At 42.9% G+C, this 22,088-nt stretch overlaps 1 protein-coding gene across 4 annotated transcripts; it reads right to left on the bottom strand.

Annotated features, from left to right (window-relative positions):
• Positions 1-248: 248 nt before the first annotated feature.
• LOC133110522 (zinc finger protein 740-like) lies at positions 249-15,483 on the bottom strand. Of its 4 annotated transcripts, XM_061220706.1 has the most exons (9): positions 15,372-15,483; positions 11,015-11,184; positions 7,750-7,923; positions 6,822-6,938; positions 6,141-6,264; positions 4,928-5,023; positions 3,971-4,066; positions 3,271-3,389; positions 249-2,795 (listed from the first exon to the last, which is right to left on the bottom strand). In XM_061220706.1, the coding sequence occupies exons 2-9, from the start codon at positions 11,057-11,059 to the stop codon at positions 2,625-2,627; spliced, it is 942 nt and encodes a 313-aa protein (XP_061076690.1). In that variant the 5' UTR covers positions 11,060-11,184; positions 15,372-15,483; the 3' UTR covers positions 249-2,624. The 4 variants fall into 4 exon arrangements, with proteins under 4 accessions (XP_061076690.1, XP_061076691.1, XP_061076692.1 ...); XM_061220707.1 differs by lacking the exon at positions 3,971-4,066; XM_061220708.1 differs by lacking the exon at positions 4,928-5,023.
• Positions 15,484-22,088: the final 6,605 nt, after the last annotated feature.

Below are 22,088 nucleotides of genomic sequence, written 5' to 3'. Positions count from 1 at the left end.
TCTGCGTAATCACAATTTCAATGCAAATGTATGAATTTATAGGCATCTGTGTTTTTCACCTTCACTGACGGAGACATGAAACGCCATGTCGCAATGGCAAATGTGATAATCAGGAACAATAGCAATTTACACCTGGGTCCAACTCCGGAGCAGCTCCTCTGTGTGTGTGATGTCTGATATGAAGCATCTAATGAACACTGCTTTCAGGTTTAACAAGATGTCCCATTAAATAAATGCCAAAACGGATGTCTTTTTAAAAAGTTGTTTATTTCAGCTTCATGAAAGCCCTGCTCTTCACTCCATATCATTGTCACTAACTGGATCATGAGGGTAAATATTAGTTTGCCCATTTCAACAATAATGCTGATAACAATAAAAATAAAAAAGTTAACACAAAAGAATCTTCATACCTACACAAATAATTAATATATGATCCTTTTAGTTAATCCAAGGATCACAGATCTGCATGCAAGACTATTAAAAACTCTAATCTGTGATTGCTACTCTAGACACAGTTGTTCTTCTAGTATTCCTATTAAGATTATTCACTACAGCTTTAGGGGTAAGAAGGGGTAAGAACAGTGTTAAAACACTGCAATCTTCTGAGGTACTCTAGGTCCCTAAGAATATTTAAATACAAGACAATCTGATTTCTCAAAACAATACTAATCCAAGTACTGGTCATTTGTTTCTTTTTTTCACAATTTTAAAGCAAGGTTATGTCCCTCTCTTTCAATGGACTAAAAAATTATAGCTGTTTAAAAACAATACATCCATTATCAGCTCCAGCTTTTTATCGCTCCAGTGTTTTAAGAATATACGAATAAAAAAAGGTCCTTGAGATTGGCGGACAGGGATGCTTCGATGCGTCGGGAGTGGGGGTGGGGGTGTGCGGCGAATGCAGTCCCCCGCTCGCTGTCCCCCTAGGTCGCCTGTTGCGTAGCACGTTGTCAAACTGAAAACGCCGTTGGCCACCAACTGCTGGTCACGATTTCACAAATGCATTTCATCGTTTCCAGATTGATGGGAAAGGCGGCTGTAAATGTTAAAACTGTCAGTGGAGGCCACGGCCTGCCTACGTGTGTTGCAGCCCTGCCCCAACAGCCCAGTTTGGAGCCGCTGTGCATCTCCGCCTCTCTGCCGGAAAGCTCTTTAGGCCGCTGCAGTGAAGCCTCCAGAGAACAGGCTGCTACAGCAGTGTTACTGCAGCAAAGCCTCCAGAGAACAGGCTGCTACAGCAGTGTTACTGCAGCAAAGCCTCCAGAGAACAGGCTGCTACAGCAGTGTTACTGCAGCAAAGCCTCCAGAGAACAGGCTGCTACAGCGGTTACTGCAGCAAAGTCTCCAGAGAACAGGCTGCTACAGCGGTTACTGCAGCCCTAACCACATCCTGGCCGTGGCCACAATATCTGCACCTAAATTCTGGATTATGTCATAATGTTCACTATCCTTTTGGCTTGAATGCTACAAGTGTTAGTCACTAACACAGTCAGACGGTTGTAACAGTTCTGCAGAGATCTGCGGGTGGTTTCCCCAACAGCAATCTATATTTATCTCGCCGCTCCCAGGTGATTCAATCTTGTAACTGGTTTCTCCTCAGGGGCGTGCCAACCCTGTGGGCTGCACCACTGACGGTACTAAATATCCTTTGCTGCCCCCTGTAGGCTTTATAATGCAATGCAGCAGGCGAGGATCTTGTGAATTATAAAATCCGCTTCTGAATACCGCCAGTCACATTCACAAGCTAACATAAAAAATAAAAATAAAGTAAAACTCAAAAAATGATACAAACACCTGTGAGCATGACTGAAGGCCACAAGGTTTTGTGTATTTGCTTACGTTATTCGGTTGGTCTTTCTGTATATATTAAAACAAGAAAACATTTGACATATATTGGTAAAGCTGCCTCCTGGTGCAGTGTCCTGAGTCTTCAGTGCTGTTCTACACTGGAGTCTAAATGAGTCGTGTCCTCACCACACAAGATAACGGATCCACTCCCTCCCATTAAAGAGCATTGTGGCCATGACTGACCGCCAACCAAAACAGCCCTGTTTCGTTAATGGGATGGTCTTCATTTGCAAGTGTCAAAAAAGCTTTTTGTCTCGCCCACCATTCAACAACCAATGGCTGGTATACAAAACTAACCTCTAACTGCTCTACCATAATCTGACAGGGTTCTTTCACATATAACTACATTTAATTTCCCTCCATAGTTTTGCTATATGCACGTATATATACTCCGCTTTTGCCGTTGCCATGGTGTTGCCGCCCACCCTTCCACCCCCCACCTTTCAGTACCAATAAAACAAACGGTAAAATCAGAATAGCAAAATAAAAAAAGTATAAATCAAATAGAGTAAGTAAAAAAAATTCTCCACCATCTACTGCAAGAAACTAGCTGACTAAAATAGGGTGAATGGAGGAGGGAGGGAGAAAAAAAAAACAAAAAAAAAAAACAAAAAAAAAAAACATTCAAATGTCTCTCCCGGAAGCTCATAACCGGATCTGCAAATTCAGTCTGCGCCTGGCGATGGCGCCAGTGAGCTCCAGACCGTGAGCCTGTGACGCTGGGTCGTGTTGTGTTGCTCCAGGGTGGCAGTGGGGTGTGGGGGGCGGGGGGTCTGTCAAACGGCTAGGCGCCCGGTGGGAGGGTGCAGGGGGCTCCAGGCAGCGGTGGGCGGGGGTTCCTGGGAGTAGGCCCTGACGTCGCAGCAGGACTGGTTCTCCACTTTGGCGACGGCCCGCCCCTGACACAGCCGCCGGTGACGCAGGAGCCGGTCCGTCCGGGAGAAATTCTGAGCAAGAGGAGAGACAGAGAAAGCTTATGGGTGGGCTCGACAAAACAATGTCACTAATCATTAGTCACTAGTCATTAGTTTCGTTTCACGCGCTTTCGTTCTTATCGAGGACCTGATTTACCAACACCATCAGTGAGTGGAAGACATTTTAGTACACAGAAATTACACAATCAAAGTCTAGTGCAAAAGAAATGCCATGACCAATCACTGGTCATGATATTGGTTCTGCATGTGCAACATTACATTTATTTGGCTGACGCTTTTATCCAAAGTGACATGCGATAAGTGCATAGGAAAAGTCACTGGAAGGACTGCAGAATGCAGGTCAGAGAAGGTATAATTCTCATGAAGTGGGTAAAGTATCAGTTATCCACAGCCATGAACATGCTAAAGGCCGTAGCAAATCAGGCCCAGAATGCATACGCCAAGAGTGCGTGGAGAACACACACCAGGAGTGGGGGCGGTGTCTCACCTGCTGACAACGTTCACATTGGTAAGGCTTCTCTCCGCTGTGAACACGCTTGTGTCTCTCCAGGTGGTAGCGCTGAATGAACCGCATGTCGCATAAGTCGCACGCAAACGGCTTCTCCCCTGAGCGCACAGAGAAACTCGTTAGCGAAAGCACCGCCAGTGAAAGTAATCAATACAACCAAGCCGCTAACCAAACAACACTAACGTCACTTTACATTGCAACCTGCCTCAGGCGAGGGGTCAGGTGAAATGAACAGTCTCAATGGTGCATTTGTAGTTTCTGTCTAACTTGTCTGTGCTTGTGTTTACATGAGATACTGGCTTAAAAAACTCTTGACTCATTGTGTATTAAGAACTAGTGGCAGTCAGCGAGTATTCTGATGATTAAAATCTTACGCAGTATGTTTTACTTTTCTCTGGCGCACACCTGCATTCTACCTTGATTAAAATAACAATTTGGTCATGGTCAGATTCAAGTAATTCAGATGAATTAGTTACAAGGATATGGGGTAACAATAAGTCCCTTTCTTATGAATTCCAGCCTCATAGTCATATTTTAGAATATTGTTCATTTAAATGGTACAAAGTTTCCTGTATGTTTAACAACACCAAACAGTAATTCACATGCTTTATATTCCCCTATGTCCTTGTATACACAAGCAAAATGCGGTATTTGAGCAAAAATCAAATAGAATAAGTACAAAGCTTCTCTCCGCTGTGAATTCGCTCGTGTCTCTTCAGGTGGTAACGCTGAATAAACCGCATGTCGCACAGGTCGCATGCAAACGGCTTCTCCCCTAGGTGCACAGAGACCCTGGTTAGGAAATGCTCTCCACACAAAGGCATATGTCATCAAGTAGCTAACGCCACACCAGTGCGCACGCACCTCTGCTCGCATGCGTAGCGTGACATTAGCGCTGTGGGTTAGCAGCTTAGCGATGTCTTTCAGATAATGTTCCGGAAGCGTGTTCAGCTTTTCGTTACCCATCATTGCGACAGCATGTCACGGTAACAATGAAAAGCGGACCATGCTTCGTGAATGGCTAATTTAGTTAAGTAATGGTAAGCACAAGTAAGTCTAGGAACAGGAATATTTTATGGACCTGGGTGAGTTCGTTTATTAGCGACACGCTCCCATTATGTGCTGCTGTTCAGACTTTTAATTTCATTAAATAGTTAAATAGTACATTCTTCACTGATTCTGCTAACAAGTACTAGTGGCATCAGTTGGACAAGCAAGGCTGAATATAAATATAGCTAGTGGCAGTCAGTGAGCTAATCTTTTTACTCACAATGGATTCACCCGCTTATACATATTTCTTTTTAAATAAGGTTCTCCAGGGCAACAGCATTATGAAGAAGTCTTATATTTTTACCAGACTAACATTACATAATTTCTTGTATTAGCAACATGCAATAGTTTTTTCTGCACGACAGGGCATTAGATAAATGGCTTGTGGTCATTCCTGTGAAAAGCACCATGCAAGCACCTGCATTACTGATGAAAACTTCTGATCATGACTTGTTTAAAAGTTTAAAATCCCTAGCAAACAGTAGACAACAATTTGACCTAATTAGGTCATTGTAAACTAAGTGCATGCACAGGCACGCGTAATCCAGCATACGGTACTTGAGAGAAAAATAAATAGAAGGCCTACAAAGCTTTGCTCCGCTGTGAACTCGCTTGTGTCTCTCCAGGTGGTAACGCTGAATAAACCGCATGTCGCACACGTTGCATTCAAACGGCTTCTCCCCTAGAAGGACAGAAACCCTGGTAAGGAAATGCTCTTCGGACAAAGGCAAACATCATCAAACTGCTAGCCCACAAAGCTAACGACACACACAGTGCTTCCAGAAAACAATGGCTCCACTGCCAGGATCGTTTCTGTTCCTCCTCCCTCCATTGCTATGGTTTTACAGCGATGGGATGCCAACCAGAAAGCGCCATGGCGGGGCACCTCCCTGCATACTGCGACACGTCTCACCCATCACACTCAAAATGGGTTAGTCCGTCACTCTTCCCACAGGCATTTAACGATATCAGAAAGGGACATGGACACACATGGACTAGGGCTGACATCCAGTTAGGTTTAAAGCCAAGGATCTCTCTTGTAGCTTTAGCTTTTATTTGCATTACCATTTCCACATTCAATGGAGATTGGCCCACTGACTGAAACGTCTGCCTTCTTCTGCTTTTCGCTGTCAACAACTTTTTTTTTATTGAGCGTCACAAATTCTTCACATTAACGATGCGCACAAATAAGAATAGTCAGAGAGAATTAATAGGCCGTGCGTGATTTTTCGGTTTCTGTTGCATGACATGATACCAGGGTCTCACTTAGCTTGTACTGCTTATACACTGGCCAGGTAGACAGCAGCAAGATGTCAACAGCAGGAAATTCTTTTAAAATGGAAAGAATGCTGATATACTGATGCCAGTTCCCTAAACTGCAAACAGCCAAAGATTTCTAGTACCACCCGGAGCCCTGACTCATGTAAAAAAAGCTAGTGCCAGTTAGCGAGCTGGGAACATACATACATAATCATACATTACCATTTCACAAATGTTATGGATTCACTTAAATTTCTCCCTATATATTCAACTTTTTTCTTTGCAGGGGAACAGTGTAATGAACCAGCATCATATACATTCGCTGACTGCCACTAGAGAAAATATCCACTCCAGTGATGTTGAATTGCCATGTTGAACAACATTTAAATTGAAATATTCAACTTTCAAAGCCCGCCTTACCAAAGCGCATGTGTGGGCCTGTCTGTGTACGTGTGATTAACAGGAATAATGACGGATATTGTTCAAGGCGAGCCTTGCGCTCCAGGCTCTGGGAGAAGGGCAGGGCGGTGGATGCTCACCTGTGTGGATGAGGATGTGTCGTTTCAGGTGGTAGCCGCTGCGGAAGGCACCGTAGCAGTGCTCACAGATGAAGTTCTTCTGCACTTTGAGTGGACAGTCGCCATTCTCGTCCACCACCACCACCTGGGGGGGGGGGGGGGGCACGATGAGGGTGGCCCCGAAAAGCAGGCCCGAAACTGCATGCCCTTCTGTTTCAACACTTTCAGACTCATGAATGATTCATTTTTCATTAGTAATATGCATTTTAATTTTTGGCACACATTAATGTTAGATGCATGTACAGTTCTGTGATATATGTACACTTCGATATATAGAGTGTCTCCATGTATGTATAATGTGTGCATGTGAGTGTATATATAAAATTGAAAATACATTATGATTCTGCTAGGTGGAGCGGGTTCTAAATTTGTTTAACGATTTTGCCTTCTTATAGTTCTAATATTTTTTACCTTCACTAAAATGAACATAATCAATGCACAAACGTGTACCACTTTTTTATGAGAACATGTTTCGGTGGTCAGTCAATAGAAGCACAGAGGGCTCATTTCAAATGTACAGCACACGCACAAGTTAGTCCGTTCCACAACCCTCCCCCCCTTTCTTTTCCAGTGCCTCCACCCCCACCCCTCCATACTGCCTCAGGTCCCCGTGCCCCCCCTCCCCCTCCCCCACGCTCTCACTTTGCAGGGAGTTCCTGACTTCCTGTTCTTCTTTTTCAGCTGCATGTCGTCACTGTCCCTCATTTCCTTATCGTCCAACAGCCGAGAGGAGTGGAACTCTCCTTCCTTTCTTATGAGCTGCAGGGTAAAGACTGTCATTTTAAAACCAGGCAGGGTTTTAAAACCAATGTGTTGAGAGAAAAGTGCCCTGTAACCACAGCTGTTATGTTTAGACAAAAGTGTCCAAAAACCAAAACTATTGCACTTAGAGACAAGCGCCCTAAAACCAAAAACTACTGCATATGAGAATTCCCTAAACATGCGATTAAGAGGAAACAGGAGCACTGAGAGACAATAATAAAATAACTGTGTTAGTGCTGTTGAACCTAAAACTGCTTTATTTAAAGATAAGCCCTTACAAATTTCGACATTTAAACAAACCAGACACCAGAAACTCTCTCTAGAGCTACACTGATTAAATTTGGATTTTATAAGAAAAGGTGTAATGCTTACTTTTACTTTTAAGTTAATGCTGTTTTATGAATGAATACTGGCCAGACTTTGCAATGTACCATGGGAGTTTTAGGAAAGGAAGACGTGCAAAACACTACATACGCTGCTTTGCAAGATAAGGTTTCAAATTCAGGTACGTCAACTCAACTGATAAAGACAAATACCTGGAAGTGTATGTGTGATCAGCAGGCCATGATAAGTACTGCAATCCTTCTATTTTTATAACAAAGCAAGGACAGCAAAAATATGTTTCTATAGAAACCACTTCATATATTCATTCTATACTAATAAGATTACGTCCCAACCCATTTACCCACAATCCAGTCTCAAAATCTTACAGTTAACCTCCAGGTTGCACTACAGAAATGCATTTGAATGTGGCATTAATAAAATACATTTGGTCTGAATAAATAGTCTGCCTCCCCCCCACTCTCACCAGCGGTGGGCAGCTCATTCCAGAAGGCAGGATCATGTGACCCTGTGAGCTGCGCTCGTTGTTGTCCCTCTGCCCGTGACTCAATGGTGACATCATCTTCTTCTGCCCAGCCATGGAGCTAGCCTGCATGAGAGCCATGCTGGACAGAACCGCTTCACAGCCCAGCAGACCCGCCTGCCAGTCAGCGCACACGTCCAGGGGAGAGGAGAGGAACGGAGGAACAGAATCAGACTGAGGGGAGCAGCCCTGGACTTGCGGTTGAATGGGCTGTGCGTAAGGGCGCCGGTAATGCCCGTTAACATGCTTTCAGACACTGACGATTTCAAAAACTCTAGCTTCTTAAAATAAAGATGGTACGTTCATACACTCAATCACACAAGAAGACAGGACGTAGCCACCCATGTGACATTTCAGACTAACTGAAGGCAATCTCTGGATTGACATTGGTGCACGAACATCTCAGCAAGGTCGGCTAGCAGGGATGTGCACACTGTAGTGGCCGAAGTCAATGCAGAGTTCTAGGGGTATGATTCTCACTTTGGATGTCAAAGGTCCCGGGTTCAGATGCTGGACAGCCCCCCTCTTTATTACGTCACAACCCAACCAAAGGGAAGCACAAAGGAGGGAGAAGACACAATTAAGGAGGAGATCAATTAAAATAGCCGAAATGAAACATTGGAAAAAGGTATCATGACAATGAGTTTCTCTGCAAATAAGCTACATGTACCACGGTCTGCACAACAGCAAACCCCACTGGCACAGAGTGCTGTAAAAGGTGAGGCCGTAGATTCCTTTAGCAAGCGTAAATTGAGCCAAATCATTGTTGTTTCCAACTTTTGACACAGAGTGTAGCTTACAGCCTTAGTCCAAAATGAAATAAAGTTTTTTTGAAATTTTTGCAAATGTATTAAAAATAAAAAACTAAGAAATCACATGCAAGTATTCACAGCCTTTGCTCAATACTTTGTTGATGCACCTTTGGCAGCAATTACAGCCTCAAGTCTTTTTGAATATGATGCCACAAGTTTGGCACACCTATCTTTGGGCAGTTTCGCCCATTGCTCTTTGCAGCACCTCTCAAGCTCCATCAGGTTGGATGGGGAGCGTCGGTGCACAGCCATTTTCAGATCTCTCCAGAGATGTTCAATCGGATTCAAGTCTGGCCTCTGGCTGGGCCACTCAAGGAAATTCACAGAGTTGTCCTGAAGCCACTCCTTTGATATCTTGGCTGTGTGCTTAGGGTCGTTGTCCTGCTGAAAGATGAACCGTCGCCCCAGTTTGAGGTCAAGAGCGCTCTGGAGCAGGTTTTCATCCAGGATGTCTCTGTACATTGCTGCATTCATCTTTCCCTCAATAATGACTAGTCTCCCAGTTCCTGCTGCTGAAAAACATCCCCACAGCATGATGCTGCCACCACCATGCTTCACTGTAGGGATGGTATTGGCCAGGTGATGAGCGGTGCCTGGTTTCCTCCAAACATGATGCCTGGCATTCACGCCAAAGAGTTCAATCTTTGTCTCCTCAGACCAGAGAATTTTGTTTCTCATGGTTGCCATTTATATAGCGCCTTCATCCAAAGTGCTATACAATTGATGCTTCTCATTCACCCATTCATACACACACTCACACACCGACGGTGATTGGCAGCCGTGCAAGGCACCGACCAGCTCGTCAGGAGCATTTGGGGGTTAGGTGTCTTGCTCAGGGACACTTCGACACAGCCCGGGCGGGGGATCGAATCGGCAACCCTCCGACTGCCAGAAGACTGCTCTTACTGCCTTGTCGCCCCTCTCATGGTCTGAGAGTCCTTCCATGTGCCTTTTACTAAGGAGTGGCTTCCATCTGGCCACTCTACCATACAGGCCTGATTGGTGGATTGCTGCAGAGATGGTTGTCCTTCTGGAAGGTTCTCCTCTCTCCACAGAGGAACGCTGGAGCTCTGACAGAGTGACCAAGGCCTTTCTCCCCCGATTGCTCAGTTTAGACGGGCGGCCAGCTCTAGGAAGAGTCCTGGTGGTTCCGAACTTCTTCCATTTACAGATGATGGAGGCCACTGTGCTCATTGGGACCTTCAAAGCAGCAGAAATTTTTCTGTACCCTTCCCCAGATTTGTGCCTCGAGACAATCCTGTCTCGGAGGTCTACAGACAATTCCTTTGACTTCATGCTTGGTTTGTGCTCCGACATGCACTGTCAACTGTGGGACCTTATATAGACAAGTGTGTGCCTTTCCAAATCATGTCCAATCAACTGAATTTACCACAGGTGGACTCCAATTAAGCTTTAGAAACATCTCAAGGTTGATCAGTGGAAACAGGATGCACCTGAGCTCAATTTTGAGCTTCATGGCAAAGGCTGTGAATACTTATGTGCATATGATTTCTTAGTTTTTTTATTTTTAATAAATTTGCAAAAATTTCTAAAAAAATAAATAAAAATAAACTTCTTTCATGTTGTCATTGTGGGGTGTTGTGTGTAGAACTTTAAAAAAAAAAGAAATTCCATTTTGGAATAAGGCTGTAACATAACAAAATGTGGGAAAAGTGAAGCGCTGTGAATACTTTCCGGATGCACTGTAATTTACAAGTACAAAAAGATATGAGGTGTGTAAGTCAGTAGTGAAAGTGTTTGAATGCGTGTAACACGTTCGGGCATGTGTTGTCGCTTCAGCTGCCTTGCACAGGTTTCCCAGGTGTATCAGCACTAACAGCCAAGTAGACTGAGGCCGTCACACCAGTAACATGTCATTTTACTCCCTTTAGAACATCCATTTAATATATAATCCAAAGGATAGCCTTTTTGACAGCACAGTGTCCCCGTTATTACACTGGGTGCATCAGTTATATGCTGGTTCCCTGTTGTGCCCACCAACGCCTCTTCAGCAGCTTACAATTTCCCAGGAGGGTTCCCATTGAAAGCACTACCCAAACCCAGCCCTGCCTCGCCTCAGCCATCTGGCAGCATACAATTGTGTGGCTTCTCTTTAATGTTGGTTAGGCTATAACATGCTATTGCGTAAGACGGGTACCAATAACCGAGTTCAGAAGTATTACCACAGAGAGAATATTGTGTCCCTAAATTGTTCCTAAATACACACAGACACATAAACTAACAAAGATAAAGTGTATGGCCCAGGGATGATTGTGGCTCTAAACGAGTGCATTACGCGCTTCTGCCACCGATGATGCTGATGCTGACTATGGCCATTAATAAATAAATAAAAGAAGAAGAAAGTTTCGCCATTAATAAAGAGGGGGAACACTGACCCATTTCATGTGGTCACGGACTGAGCTGCTAGGTAGGTGTGTCATCGCCACGGTCCCTAATCGTGGGGGTGGGGGTGGGGGGTGGTGACGGAACAGCCTGAAGAGCCGTCACTCAGGATGGTCTATCTGACAGGAGGATTCACCCACCCCGCTCATCTGGCAGCAGAGCCCTGGAAGACATGTTTAACACAAGCACATAAAATATCTGGAGGAAGCCACATAAATGTAGTAAAATATAATCGACATTTCAGCATCTGGAAAAAAGGAAATAGCCTTAGCTCCAAAGCTACATGTGAATTTTGTTAAATCATGTGAAGATAGCACCACATCATTCATCAATTTGTGCTTTACATAGGTTATTCTGGTCATTTTTATGCATTATTAATTTTCTTACTACCATTACCATTGCATGTCGATTATACACAATAGTTACTTTATAATTATTTGCCTTGTTTTGCATTCACTATTGATTCAACGGAAGCTTTCTCAGGTCCCCTGTTGACTGCCCAGGGGTGGACTATAGAAGAACCTGACAAGATCTGAAGGATAATAAAGGCTATCCAATAAAGTTTGGAAAACTGGCAAGGATACTCTTTAGTATTTAGATTAATATTTTGTTTAATTGTAATATCGTTTTTCATTTGAGATTATTCATGCTGTTACTGTAAGGACACAGATCTTAAGCACACTAGATAGACAGATACAAGGCAGGATGCATAAGATGACAATTACACTACAATTTAAAAGCCAATGTAGGGTAGCATAAGAATAATGTAAGACTTGTTGGGGAAAAAGTACATTTTCTATATTTCTGTTGATTTTGTGATGTAACTTTTAAGTCAAAGTTAAGGCTGGCCAACAAATACTGGCCAGACTGGCGCAGCCTGAGATGCAACTGATATGAGCAAGGACAAGGGCTTACGCACCTTTCTATGTACCACTACAGCCCTGACGTAAAGTGTTATTGATTAATAATTTTATACCCTTAAAAAACAGGTTGTACAATTACACCAGGTTTACGTCCCTGGAAAAGATGAAAACCATGTTGTCTAACCTTATTACATCTCTTATCATTTGTGATAAGATTAGAGAACACATTTGGAGGGATTTTTTTTTTTACCACTCCACCATGCAGAACTTTTCATAACTATTGACAGCCTTGGGATTTAATTAACCATTTCTATGTAGATTTTGATGTCCGTTTGGAGTCATTGTCCTGCTGGACAATCCACCTATAACCAAGTTTCAGCTTCTGAGCAGAGGACAGCAGATTTTCTGCCAAGATTTCCTGGTACTTTGTTGAATTAATTGTGCCATTGATTTTACATAGTACCAATAAAATGACAAAATTACAATTTAATTTGTTTGATTTAATTCACAATAATTGTTAGTGGTGCCAATAATTTTGGGACCTGTGGTTTTCAGAAATGAGATTGACATTGAAACATGCGCAAATGTATTGAAATAAAAGTACAGAATTTTTCACTTTATTAGGTATTTATTATACTTATTTTATAGACTTTCGTTTCATACATTAAACCTATAAGCCAGCGGAGGATGGGCATGCCACTATAGCCGGGTTCCTCCGGAGATTTATTCCTATCGGGGAGTTTTTTCTTGCCACTGTTTGAGGGTTTTTCTCCCCTAAGGGAGCGTTTACCTCATAAGCTATTGTGGGCTTAGTGCTGATATGTTTGCGTGAATTTAATTTAGATTTATTAAATCTTCTGCTGCTGTAGCCTATCCCCTTACAGGTTTGATAGGTTTTGTGTTCAGCAATGCTCTTCTGCCTTCCACCGTTGTAATGTGTGGTTATTTGCGTTACTGTCACCTTCCTGGCCCTTCTTCTCAGAGCTCTCTCATTGACAACGCGTTTTTGCCCGCAGAACTACTGCTCACTAGATTTTTTTATTTATTTTTTTCGGACCATTCTCCCCAAACTCTAGAGACTGTTGTGCATGAAAATCCCAGGAGATCAGCAGTTTCGGAGATCCTCAAACCACCCTGTCTGGCACAAACAACCACTGCACGGTCAAAGCCACTTAGATCACATTTCTTCCCCATTCTTACATTTGGTCTGAACAACAGCTGAACCTCTAGAACACATCTGCATGCTTTTATGCCTTTAGTTGCTGCCATGTTTGACTGATTAACTATTTGTGTTCACAAGCTGGTGTACAGGTCTACCTTATAAATTGCTCACTGAGTGTAGTTGAATGACTTCAATTTGAAAAATAATATATAGTGCAAGCAGACGGCTGCATGTAGTGTATATACACATATATAAGGGATACGACACTTGAGAAGATTAGTGTTTGAGTACTTTATCAATAAAAGCTTGTTATGGAACAGAGTGAAATAAGGCACATAAGAGCATTCCAATACAAAATTCCAAGTTATTATCCAAGGGTCATTCCGTGAAGATTCAACCAGATGTGTTGGAGATGACCACTCACTTTGCTCAAGCTTTGTGTAAATATTTATATATTCAATGAAGAACATCCAAAACACAAGCCTCATGGGATATGTCATTGTCGAGATATTGGCTCATAGATAGTAGAGATTTGGGTTAAAGGAAAACTAAGTCGAATAGATAATTTATTCAAAAATCATAAAAAGCTAAAAAGTTTGGCCCAGCCAAGAAAATGACCAAAACGTCTTGCATATTCAACCATATTCAAAGAGCAGGTAATGCGGAAAGTTCCAAATCAAAATGAAACTATGTTCTTCAAAGGGTATAATAGGCCTATGTCCAAAAAATTGAGTGATTACTGCTATGCCTTGTCATGTTCTGAATTTCAGAAGAAATTGTGTTAGACTACACGTTTTAGATAAAAACAACTGAATACGCGTACCTCATAAACTAAAGAGAAGAGAAATGCCTCTCTGCATTTTGCCTCAAAGAGAGTAGACAACGTCATTCTGAAGTTCTTCGTCACAGTTCATATTTAGGCTCCATCTAGGCTAAATAACCTAAGTAGCTAACCTACCATTTTCACTAAGTTCATGGCAATGCTAATGTTTGCGACAGCCACCCACGGGGCGCAGCTTTTCGGATCACCTTCTGTCACGTTACTGACGGTTATTTGTCGTAATTAATCGGACAAGACAAAATTTGGATTGTATTTTCAAATAATTACAAAACTGTCTGCTTCTGGAGCATAGGTTGCATCTTAAACGTTCGCCTAACTTACGTCAGTCTGCCTCGAATGAATAACGTTACTTAGCTAGAAACAACTTTATGTTATGTTACTAGGTAATACAAAAACATAGCTAGCCAACATAACACACTTGTATTGGCTAACGTTAACTTACTCTTGTTAACTTCTGTTGGTTAGCTAGCTGGACTCTGGTTAACTTAAGGTTAGCGAGCCACGTAACTTTCAGATGACAGTAAATTTGTGATAGCTAAATTAGCTAGTTGTCTAACTTATTTGTTGTTGTTGTAGCTACATTTGATTATATCGACCAACTAGCTAAACATTCTTCATTTGACTCTGAAGAATGTTTAGCTAGTTGGTCGATATAATCAAATGTAGCTACAACAACAACAAATAAGTTAGGCCAGCCATCTCAATGCATGAAGACGGATAACGTCAACTGACAACTTCGTTGCTATCAGAAAAAATGCGAAACTAGCTAGCCAGTCAATCTAGAAGCTACAACTAACGTAAGCCATTTCAGCCAACGTTAGCCAGCTAGCTAGCGATAGCTCTGTCAAGCCCAAACTATTGTTCTAGTCAAGACTGCTAAACCCCGCACTAGTACATTTCATCCATAGGACAGTTGTTAAATCGATGTTTATTTTAGTTGGAGCACATTTAGTTCGCTACAGTGGATACTATTATAATGGTAAATTTTCTTCACCTCTTATTTGACCTCACTTTCAGCAACGCATACTCAGCGTAGAACAATGCATTTGAATTGTGTTGACTGGTACGTTAGTTAACGTCAGCTAGCAAGCTAACTCGCAAACAGCTCTACGTTCAAAGGCAGCCACGGGTTCTTTATCTCGGCATCTAACCGAATAAATGAAGAAAAAAATAGTTTTGATCACGCGTTGTTTAAGGAGCACACCATTAAAATGCAAGAAGATTAAACACGAGCCACCATGGACTCGAATAGGATACACGAGCACTGGAAATTCAAGCGAGATTTCGCGATAATCCAAGACGTTCGTGATGATGGTCATTGCGTACTGCACCCCCCTCACCAGTCTAGCCACACAAATCGTGTGGCTACAGTCCCTTTAGATACGTCTACGGAGCTTGTTTCCCAGTCTGTTTTAAAGTCGATTTAACAATGTAGAGAGTAAGTTATAATCGAAGCCAATGGACGTTTTGAATGATCAATTTACCTTTTTGGTTCCCTCGTATTTCGCTGTTTATAATCTCTCGTCCGAGTTCCAGTTTTTCTCAGTTTACAAACACAGGAAACGCCACCGGAAGTGCTCCCCGGGGAGAGAACTGCCACGTGATTGGAGAGAACGAGCCAGGGTTGGCTGCCATGTTGGTGAAGGTGAGAGGACCGACCACCACCCTATCCTCCATTTTGGTTGTGGTTTGCAGACTTCTCCCCATTCCGCCCTTACTGCAGTAGACAGCAAGGTCCTTTGAGAGGAAAAGTGCTTCTTCTACAGTAGTTTTATGGGCCTGTCCAGGGACACGACATGATGAAAATGTATAAACATATAGTATACAGTTGGCCTGTTTAGGTTGCAGCTTATCCCACAACAGTTTACCACAACGAGATTTGTAGTGATGGGAAAATTGGGTTCAATGAAGCGTTGAGGCTTTCCTGCCAATTGTATCTAAATTTGGTTCATTACTCGAGTTCTCAAGTGCACACTAGTGACACCTACTGGAAAAACAATGTAGAGCTGTAATGTAATGTAACGTAATTTAATCATGGTGGTTGAATGTGATACTTGCTAGACTTTAGGCAACAGCAAAACAAATGTGCATATTTATTCGGTCATTTAAAGCCTAAGGTCGTCTTCTAAGCCTAAATTTCCCACTATAAAAGTTCACCCACACTGTCTGGGCGTGGTAATGAAAACTGTCAATTAGCTATGATTGACAGACCGTGCTCGCACTTTCCACAGGTTGTTTGTTACCATAGCTATCTCCATGATACGCGCGCATCTTGGGAGACTGAATTTTCACAAGCTAGCTAACTTAGTATATCAACTATCGATAGATAAGGTAAGGACGCTAACTTATTCAATGATAATTGTTACTAGCTAGCTAGCCAATTTAAGAAAAAAACAATTATATTTCATAAGCAAACTAGCTAGCTAAAGTTGGAATATGACCAGAAATAGTCTAATAGTCCTTAAAAGGCACTCTAATTTAAGTGAACCTAACGTTTGTAAAATAAATAAATCCTCAAATTGTGGCCGGGGTCTTTTGTTTACTTAGGCTGCACAAAGCACAGGCCTTTATTTGGGGCAGGCTTGTATTCGAGGCAGGCCTTTATTTCTTATTAGGCTTCTGTTGTAGAATTTTATTCTTAGAATTAAAGTAAAAGGCTACACTTAAAGTGGGCCAACACTGTTCAACACTTCCTGTAACCGTTCAGAAACGCAACTTGAGTAGTTAAACCATTAATGAAAGCCAAAACAGATGCGTCTTCATAAACAAATTAGCGTAGATAACAGCAGTTAAGGATCTTTTTTTCCTAAAGTGCGTTTTATTGTGAGACATGCGTTTCGTTTGGAGCAGCATACCGGTAGGCTATCAAAAATTTTCGCTTTGGTTTGGGATTTAATTCACTTTTGGACTGTTTGATTCAATTGCTAAATGTTGGGACTGATGGGCACTGAAATTTGGGGGGGTATTTGATGGTTCACTGTTAAGTTTTATGTAGTTGAAAGAGTGTCGGGATTTCCACCCATCTGTTTATTGCGAGTCAAGGCAGCCGCTTTCATTCATTAATTGAATGTGCGCTGTGCTGTAAATACATAGAAACCTTATTGCGTAGCCAAGTAGCCTAAATTGAGTTAATTTTTAATTTTGCCTGATTTACTTTTTATTAAATTCGTAGGCTGGAATGCCTCGCGGCAACAATTGTGTTTAAATGTATACTGCTTGACCTTTTGGCAAGCTACTCAGAAGGGGGCGGCAAGCGACTGGTAGCTTGAGAGTGTTGGAGACCCATGGTGTAGTAGGACAACGACTTTTTAACAGTATTAAACCAACCAACAATATAAAATATTAAGAAGAGCTCTTTTATTTCATTGAGTTAAATCGAAACAATGTATTCTAGTGCTCATGGACTGATAGCCCTACTGGTAGGCAATATTACCCCGGCTTGTATTTGGGGGCCGGCCTTTATTTGTCCGAATCGGCCACGCCCCCGGCTATTATGCGAGGCCCGGCTTCAAATAGAATCCCGGACACAATTTGAGGATTTACTGTATTTGCATTGTCTTGCCTGTAGGCCAGCGTCACAAACTGAGTGGATAGGGGAATGGTTCTCCTCGTGTGACGCACTACGCGGAGAACATTCTCAACCGGTTGAAAATAGGACGACACATTTAAAACGCTTACTTCTTCCCACCGTGTTACACCTTTAAATCACTTGCCAACACAGAAATGTACTGACAAGTATGACTTAGCTAAGTGTACTACTGATTCAACAAGCTAGACAATGGGTCAATAATACAATTATGGTAAGTGACTGTTGACTACAAAATGGGGAAAATATGAAAATTGAATTTGTGTGGGTTCAACTGTGCAGTAAACGTGTAAGTGGGGACAATCGGCACATAACGGGCACTATGACAACCCACAAGTTAAAGTGGGGGTTTGCTTCCTCATATCTACAACCTTAAACTCAAACCGAACCGATTGAATGGTTCTACAAACAACGCCTAGTTTGTCATAGGTCATGGTTTGATGAAAAGGACACAAGCCTCAGGGAAAACGGACTTGTACTCGACACACACGTCAGAGCCATTCATTCAACTGCACTGCCATATTTTTATTTGATCTTTTAAATGATCAGTTCCTGCAGAACTAGACAGAGTTCAAACTATTGAAAAATTCCCAGACTGATCAAATCTCTCATTTGGAATGGATGTAAACAATGCTGTATAATGGAAGATCTCAGAATCCATATAGGCCTATATCATGCTCCTGATATACAGTACCTGGTCTTGCTTTTAGTATGGAAATTGGAGCTGATGGGTCATATGTTATGCAAAAGTGCTCTGGTCAGGAATATGATTGGTCCAGTGAGATGAAAATTAAATCAGTGAGGAAGTGGGACCCACTCTGGTGGGAGTAAATGGAAGATTGGGGAAAGGCGTCTGAGTCAACATGTAGCCTGGAAGGCAGTGCTGCCTCTAAGGTTGTCTCTGCAATGCCCACCCATGTTCCAACTTTGAGTGTTGTGGTTATTGTATCATTATTATTATTATTATTATTATTATTATTATTAATAATAATAATAATAATAATAATAATAATAATATCAGTAAATAGGGTCAGTAATTGTGGTAAGAAACGCACATTTGATGATTGTGAATTAGTGCAATATGTAAGGAAAAACAGAAGAGCAACTCTTCCTCAGGTGACTGAGAATGTCAATGCAGGATATGATCAGACAGGGTCAGCAAGAATAGCTTCAATGCACCTTGGCATAGACTATACAAGTCTGTCAAACTCTACTGGAGGGATGAAACACCATTCTTTCAAAAGATATTCTCTCATTCAGTGTTTTGATGATGCTGGTGGAGAGCGCTGTCTAACACATTGGTCCTGAATTTCCCACTGGTGTTCAATTGGGTTGAGATATCTGGTGACTGTGAAGGCCAAAGCATATGATTCACATACTTTTCATACTCTTCTAACCATTCACTGACCCATCATGCCATGTGGATGGTGGGATTACTGTAATCCTGGAAGAGACCACTCCCATCAGGATAGAAATATTTAATCATTGGATAAAGGTGATAACTTTGTATTGATTTTCAGTGACATTTCAAGTGTACCCCAATCATGCCCAGATAATGCCCCCCACAGCATAACAGAGCCACCGGACCCCTCACTGAAGGGGTCAAGCATTCTGGCCTGTAACATTCTGTTGGTGTTTGCCACACATGCACTCACCCACCAAGAATATGGTGATTGATGACTCATCTGACCATTTCCCCACATCTCTGTAGACCAGTGCCTATGGTTTCTGTACTACTGAATTCTCAAATGTGCATTCATCTTTGTAATGATGGGTTTATGTACTGCAACCCTACTATAATATCGCTCTATGTAGTTGACTGTTCTTGCTGACAGTCTGATTGCGCCCTGCATTGACATACTTAGTCACCTGACTATACACTTTTATTTCAATACATTTACTTTCATGTTTCAATGTTTATTTAACAGTAATCTCATTATTTCTGAAAACCATAGGTGTCAAAATTGTTGGCACCCCTAAAAAATAATTAATTTAATCTTGTTTTTTTTAGTAAATCTTAAATCATTATATTGTGTCATTCCATGACTTCCTGTTTCACTAGAGTAGACAAATGAGATAACAAGCATGCAAAATCCCTTTGTCAAGAATCATCATGGGAAAAGCCAAAGAACTATTAAATCAAGAGACAGATGGTAATTGACCATCACAAGGCACAAAGAAATACATAAACTGTTAAACATAACACTTAACACTGTAAGAAAAATATAATAGAAACATGTCAAACATATGGAATGGTTGCAAATTTTCTAGGAAGAGGACGGAAGTGCACGTTGGCCCCACGGATGGTGAGGAAGACTTGGGGGGCAGGGAGGATAGAGAGGGTAATAGGTATAGACTGCCCAGACGGAAACGGCAAAGGCTACATTTTCATTTTCATTTTCATTTTCATTTTCATTTTCATTTTCATTTTCATTTTCATTTTCATTTTCATTTTCATTTTCATTTTTGTCATTTGGCAGACGCTTTTAATCCAAAGCGACTTACAAGTGCATAGGTTCTACCATAAGTCAAAGCATCACATCCAGAACTAGGAAAATACACATAGAATGCTGTTCTAAACAGTTGTCATCATAAGTGCAATTTTTTATTTTTTTTATTTTAATTAATTAATTTATTTTTTGGGGGGGGGTTAGACAAGGATAGGGATAACAGAAAGGAGGGGCGGGGGAAATGAGGAGGGAGGACTAAGGTAGAGTTTGAAAAGGTGGGTTTTGAGTCTGCGTCAAAATAGGGGGAGGGATTCTGCTGTCCTGACAGTGGTAGGCAAGTCATTCCACCACTGAGGAACCAGAACGGAAAACAGGCGTGAACGTGCAGCTCGACCGCCAGGTGCACGTAGAGAGGGAACCATAAGGCGACCAGAGCTGGCAGACCAGAGTGGTCTAGCTGGGGAGTAGGGAGTGATCAAGGATTGTATGTAAGGTGGGGCAGTCCCCTTAGCAGCCTGAAATGCCAACACTAGGGCCTTGAAACGGATGCGTGCGGCAATAGGAAGCCAGGAGGGTGACATGAGCCGACCTGGGCTGACTAGTGATCAGGTGGGCTGCAGCATTCTGGACCAGCTGGAGGGGCTTGATGGCACACGCTGGGAGACCGGCTAGGAGGGAGTTGCAGTAATCCAGGCGGGAAATGACGAGCACCTGGACTAGGAGCTGGGTAGCTTTCTCCGTCAGGAGATGACGGATACGGCGTATATTATACAGAAAGAACCTGCAGGTTCTGGCAGTGGAGGATACTTGTGGAGCCAGGGTGAGGCAGTTATCAAGAGTTACCCCAAGATTCTTTGCCGTACGGGAGGAGGAAACTACAAAGTCCTCAACAGTCAGTGAGAGGTCTTAGCAGGGATGTAGAGAAGCTCAGTTTTGGCAAGGTTGAGCTTCAGGTGGTGGGAAGTCATCCACGCAGAGATATCAGCCAACCAGGCAGAGATCTGTGTGGTGACTTGGGTGTCGGGGGGGAAGGAAATAAAGAGTTTGGTGTCATCAGCGTAAGAATGATAAGAAAAGCCATGGGAAGAGATAACAGAACCAAGAGACATGCTGTATAGCGAGAAGAGGAGAGGCCCAAGAACCGAGGCCTGCGGGACTCCAGTTTGTAGGGGGTGAGGGTCAGAGACTGAGCCCCTCCAAGTCACCTGGTAGGAGCGACCAGAGAGGTAGGAGGAAAACCAAGCGAGTGCAGACCCTGTGACACCCATCCCAGACAGCGATGAGAGCAGAATCTCATGGTTGACTGTATCAAAGGCGGCCGACAGGTCGAGGAAGATGAGGACAGAGGAGAGGGATTTGGCTTTAGCAGAGTAGAGTGCCTCAGTGACCGCGAGCAGGGCGGTCTCAGTGGAGTGGCCACTCTTGAAGCCAGACTGGTTGGGGTCATGGAGATTGTTCTGGAGAAGATTAGTGGACAGTTGGGAGCAGACCGCCCGTTCCAGAGTTTTAGCGAGGTAGGGAAGAAGAGAGACAGGCTGGTAGTTGTTCAGGGCAGAGGGGTCAAGGGTAGGTTTTTTTGAGGAGGGGAGTGACTCTGGCCCTCTTCAGGGAAGAGGGCATGGTGCCAGAAGAGAGGGAGGTGTTGATTAGAGAGGAGAGAAAAGGGAGAATGTCATCGGATATAGATTGTAGGAAGGGAGAGGGGATGGAGTCAAGAGGACAGGTGGTCGGGCGGTGGGATGTAAGGAGTTTCAATGAAAACAGTTTGCGGGGATTAGAGGCGGCCGCGTTAATTTTCGAGTGAAAGAAGGAAGATTTAGCTAGAGAGACAGAGGAATGGAAAGATGATAAGAGGGCATGGGAGGAAGCTATATCACTGGGGAGACAGGACCTTTTCCATTTTCGCTCCGCTGCCCACAGTTTGGTTCGGACAGCTCGTAGAGCATCAGAAAGCCAAGGACTGGGGGGGGGGGAGGCCCGAGCTAGTTTGGTGGTGAGGGGACACAGAGAGTCAAAGGAAGATGAGAGGGAGGACATGAGAGTTGTAGCAGCATCATCGGGAGACAGTCGAGAGAAAGACTCCGCGGATGGTAGGGAGGAGAGGATTGTAGATGAGAGGGTGCAGGAAGACAGGTGGCGTAGGTTCCGCCGACAGGTGACAGTGG

Source organism: Conger conger, chromosome 14 (genome assembly GCF_963514075.1).
Source record: "Conger conger chromosome 14, fConCon1.1, whole genome shotgun sequence".
In the NCBI taxonomy this organism is placed as follows: Eukaryota; Metazoa; Chordata; class Actinopteri; order Anguilliformes; family Congridae; genus Conger; species Conger conger.
Note: the sequence above shows the minus strand (reverse complement) of the source record. Positions and strands in the feature narration are given on the sequence as shown.

Excerpts from the sequence above, each read along its gene's own strand:
- LOC133110522 (XM_061220706.1), bottom strand. The coding sequence starts at position 11,059 with ATGACACACCTACCTAGCAGCTCAGTCCGTGACCACATGAAATGG. Across the intron at positions 6,265-6,821 it reads AGTCAGGAACTCCCTGCAAA|GTGGTGGTGGTGGACGAGAA; the intron begins GTGAGAGCGTGG and ends CCCCCCCCCCAG. Across the intron at positions 5,024-6,140 it reads ACACATCCTCATCCACACAG|GGGAGAAGCCGTTTGAATGC; the intron begins GTGAGCATCCAC and ends CTGTCCTTCTAG.